Source organism: Diaphorina citri, unplaced genomic scaffold, assembly GCF_000475195.1.
Source record: "Diaphorina citri unplaced genomic scaffold, Diaci psyllid genome assembly version 1.1 scaffold548, whole genome shotgun sequence".
In the NCBI taxonomy this organism is placed as follows: domain Eukaryota; kingdom Metazoa; phylum Arthropoda; class Insecta; order Hemiptera; family Psyllidae; genus Diaphorina; species Diaphorina citri.
Genome location: NW_007377982.1, coordinates 18,943 through 23,583, shown reverse-complemented (window position 1 = coordinate 23,583; position 4,641 = coordinate 18,943). Strand labels below are relative to the sequence as shown.

Genomic DNA, 4,641 nt, shown 5'->3' with positions numbered 1-4,641 from the left:
GGACTTGCCCATAGTCACCATTCAGGTCCCTCAAAAGAGCCAGTGTTATTGTCTGTGGCTTGACAGGGCTGGTTTTGTCTCAGTTTTACGTCCTCCAGCGAGACTAATCTATATACCTATCAATAAAAACAATCTGTGAGTGCTCTAATGATAATATTTTACCTATATGATTTTCACGTTATATGGATTATCATTTCAAGTGTGTTGCTCTAATAAAATGCAATTAGTTTATTATCAACCCAGTGACATGACATGCGGCATAACACACTTGAGGACCAGTCAATGCCATGGGCTTATCAAATAATACGAATACCGCCACCCACCTACATGTACATATTGTACAGAAAATTGTACCTTGTACAATGTACATTGTACACCCATCAAAATCATTACGGTACGGTTTGTAACCGTGTGATAGATGCTATTTCTGACGATGAAATTACACTGAATACTCTCTGGTCTCTATGCCTCCCTTGGTAATGCTTTTAGGTATACCTCAAGTTTGACATAGCTTTCCAATTTTCCGTTTAATGAGTCATATAGGTACTCGTACATGGAGATATCGTACCACGCGACGTTGCGTCGTAAGGTCGAGGCCTGACAGGTACGTCTGAACAGGTCCGCCTGTCAGGTCTACCTGATAACTGATAGTGAGTGATGGATTATCATTTCAAGTGTGTTGCTCTAATAAAATGTAATTAGTTTATTATCAACCTGATGACATGACATGCGCCACAACACACTTTAAGACCAAGGTCAATACCATGGGCTTATCAAATACGAATACCGCCACCTACCATGTACATTTTGTACAGAAAATTGTACCTTGTACAAGGTACATTGTACGCCCATCAAAATCATTACGGTACGGTTTGTAACCGTGTGATAGATGCTATTTCTGACGATCAAATTACACTGAGTACTCTCTGGTCTCTATGCCTTCCTTGGTAATGCTTTTAGGTATACCTCAAGTTTGACATAGCTTTCCAATTTTCCGTTTAATGAGTCATATACTCGTACCTGGAGTGGAGATATCGTACCACGCGACGTTGCGTCGTAAGGTCGAACACTCACTATCAGGTAGGCCTGACAGGTACGTCTGAACAGGTCCGCTTGTCAGCTCAACCTGATACCTGATAGTGAGTGGCCAGTCAAAGAAATCATGTCCAGTTGTAAAGGCCCACTTACTCGAAAAAGCTGCCAGAATTTGTCTCAGCTGGTATTTGTCGATCATCTTTTCCAGTGCAACTTATATATGATCAGCTGTGTGAAAACACAAATAGTGAGTGGCCAGTCAAAGAAATCGTGTCCACTCTACCCTATTGTAAAGGCCCACTTACTCGAAAAAGCTGCCAGAATTTGTCTCATCTGGTATTTGTCGATCATCTTTCCCAGTGCAACTTATGATCAGCTGTGTGAAAACACAGGCCTGTGGTTATTTTGGTGAAAAAAATTACATGTCATTCGACAATCACTCACAAACACGATCCAAATGGTGTCAACACTTGAACCGACACGAAACCACTGTGTCACGAGACTGGAAATAGAGCTCTGGCGAATTTGGTCGAACTGTGCCGAACCATTATCTGAAATCCGAGCTGGAAAATGATCCGAACAAATATTCCGCGGACAAGAACACACATGTGTGTTTGTGAAAATCATGTGTTTGTTTTGTTACAGGGGCCGTCTGGGGATTTGCATGGATGAGTCAGAAATACTTTGTTTTGCTGTAATTTCTGAATGGTTTGTCCGATTTGGATGAAATTTGACGAACATGTTTGACCATTTTAACACCTAAAGGACAATTTTATTGCTCATTTTTTGGACTCCCAAGGGCCTCTAGGGTCCCTGTAGAATAAAAGTTCGCAATCTAATAAAAGCACAATTTTCTGATAGCTCTGAAATTACGTTGATCGAATTATTAGAACGTTAGTTTTTACAAGATAAATTTTAATTAATTTAATGAAGATATAAATTTCATAAAAATACTACAGGAGAGCGAAAAAAAAGAGTAAACTTTGCAGGAAATAAATGAAGAAATTTAAAGAGTTGCAGGAAAGAAGAATGGGAATTTACGATCCTCTTTCGTTCCTCTCTAGTAACTTGAAAATGTGAAAATTTTCTCAATCTAAAAAGTACCTATTAGAAAGTAAAAACTAAGCAACGTGAGAAGTAAGTCCTTACACGAACTAGGTAGGTACTTACACCAGAATTAATGAGAAATGGGGAATATGGGAGGTGAGAATGGGACATAAAAATGTGACTTCCATCTTACATAGGTAGAAATTTGTACTAGTCTCTCCCCTCTTTACGTGGCAAATCCTAACTAGGAAATTAGGTATTCGAAAAAAAAAGAGTAAACTTTGCAGGAAATAAATGAAGAAATTTAAAGAGTTGCAGGAAAGAAGAATGGGAATTTACGACCCTCTTTCGTTCCTCTCTAGTAACTTGAAAATGTGAAAATTTTCTCAATCTAAAAAGTAATAGAAAGTAAAAAAACTAAGCAAAATGAGAAGTAAGTCCTTACACCAACTAGGTAGGTACTTACACCAGAATTAATGAGAAATGGGGAATATGGGAGAATGGGACATAAAAATGTGACTTCCATCTTACTTAGCTAGAAATTTGTACTAGTCTCTCCCCTTTTTACGTGGCAAATCCTAACTAGGAAATTGTTTACGGTCTAGTTGTTTCGAGGACTGAAGATGCAGCGCTTTTGTATTTTAATTAAAGAGACTACAATAAATATTAACTTTAATAGTATAAATGTAATAAAACTTCCGTATAATATACAATAATTTTATTTTTTTCTTCTTCAACTTTTAAATTAGCTTTTAGTTTTGAACCCTTGCCAAAAGCTGTTCACTTTCCTTTTGCGTCGGCTCGCGGCTGTCGTGGCTTTGTAAATAGGAAAAAATATCCCTTAAAGTGATAAAATATTTAATAGATCCTTTGAAATTTTTCCCCACGTAATTGGCATATTGCGTTCAGACAGTTAAGGTAGAACCACACCACTATCACGTCACGTGAGCTCATGGGGAATCAGAAAAATGCGGTTCAAAGTTCTCCCATAATATACCTAAGTAGTATACGGTAATTTCGGTCATAATAGGCACACTGCCCTCACGTCACGTCATGTGATAGCAGGGCTGCCATTGCCGTGAAATTCTTCTCTTGTTGTTATGATGATTTACTACAATGCCTATACTTCATTGACAGTGCCTAGGTACATATTTGTTGTGTAAAATTCTGAATTAGGACCCCTATTTTTCTCTTCGCCAGTCCATCAGATTTCCACCCAAGTCTAATTCATCACTTGAACTTAGCCCCCCCTCCCTCTTTTTACTTTCTATTACACTCTGTATGGGGACATGGGGAGCCTATACAATCTAATAAGAAAGTATTGGAATCGGAATCTACGAACTTTCAATATCGGGAAATGTGTGGAAGAAATTTGGAAATATCTGTTTTAGGGTCCCTTTTATTTTTTTCTTCTTCAACTTTTAAATTAGCTTTTAGTTTTGAACCCTTGCCAAAAGCTGTTCACTTTCCTTTTGCGTCGGCTCGAGGCTGTCGTGGCTTTGTAAATAGGAAAAAAATATCCCTTAAAGTGATAGAATATTTAATAGATCCTTTGAAATTTTTCCCCACGTAATTGGCATATTGCGTTCAGACAGTTAAGGTAGAAACACACTACTGTCACGTCATGTGAGCTCATGGGTAGTCAGAAAATTGCGGTTCAAAGTTCTCCCATAATATACCTAGGTAGTATACGGTGATTTCGGTCATAATAGGCACACTGCCCCCATGTCACGTCATGTGATAGCAGGGCTGTCATTGCCGTGAAATTCTTCTCTTGTTGTTATGATGATTTGCTACAATTCCTATACTTCATTGACAGTGCCTACACATTTGTTGTACAAAATTCTGAATTAGGACCCCTATTTTGCTCTTCACCAGTCCATCAGATTTCCACCCAAGTCTAATTCATCACCTGAACTTAGCCCCCCTCCCTCTTTTTACTTTCTATTGCACTCTGTATGGGGAGCCTAAACAATCTAATAAGAAAGTATTGGAATCGGAACCTACGAACTTTCAATATCGGGAAATGTGTAGAAGAAATTTGGAGATATCTGTTTTAGGGTCCCCTCTGGTCCTAAAAATGTTTTATTTAGCGATTTAGCCCATTGTGGGTACATTGGTTCTTATTAGGTATGTATGTTTGAATGTATTCCCCCCCCCCCCTCAAGTTTTGATCTAGTTTAGTCGAAAAATATTTTGGGTTTGTATGTTTGAATGTATTCCCCCCCCCCCCTCAAGTTTTGATCTAGTTTAGTCGAAAAATATTGCTTTTCTGGTTTCTAAGTTCAAAATATTATGATAACGGAAAGTCGTGGGATGTTCACACCCGATTTTTATTTCCTCATTTTGATTGCCGTCTTTCTCCCACCACTTCGCTTTCCATGATTGATTCGAGTTTCCTTATCGGTTGATGAATAATATAGCGTGTTGGGAGTTCATTTCCGACTAATAATTGAAATTTTCATATTAAGAAAAGTCAAAATGCTGTAAGTGTATTCTAGGAATGGTTTTTGTGTATCAACTCCGCCTTCTTGATGGAATGATTTGATTGCTGGACGA

At 38.2% G+C, this 4,641-nt stretch overlaps 1 protein-coding gene across 3 annotated transcripts in view; it reads right to left on the bottom strand.

Annotated features, from left to right (window-relative positions):
• The window catches only part of LOC103509976 (sugar transporter ERD6-like 14), a 9,424-nt gene extending 7,845 nt beyond the window's left edge, over positions 1–1,579 (bottom strand). The window contains exons 1-2 of one of the 3 annotated variants that reach the window (XM_026824159.1): positions 1,428–1,566; positions 1,189–1,279 (exon numbers count right to left, since the gene is read on the bottom strand). In XM_026824159.1, the coding sequence (XP_026679960.1) occupies positions 1,189–1,234 (46 nt within the window). In that variant the 5' untranslated portion in view covers positions 1,235–1,279; positions 1,428–1,566. Of the gene's footprint in view, positions 1–1,188; positions 1,280–1,340 lie in introns of all 3 variants that reach the window. The other 2 variants (XM_017444385.2, XM_008474609.3) reach the window with 2 other exon arrangements.
• Between the last annotated feature and the right edge of the window lie 3,062 nt (positions 1,580–4,641).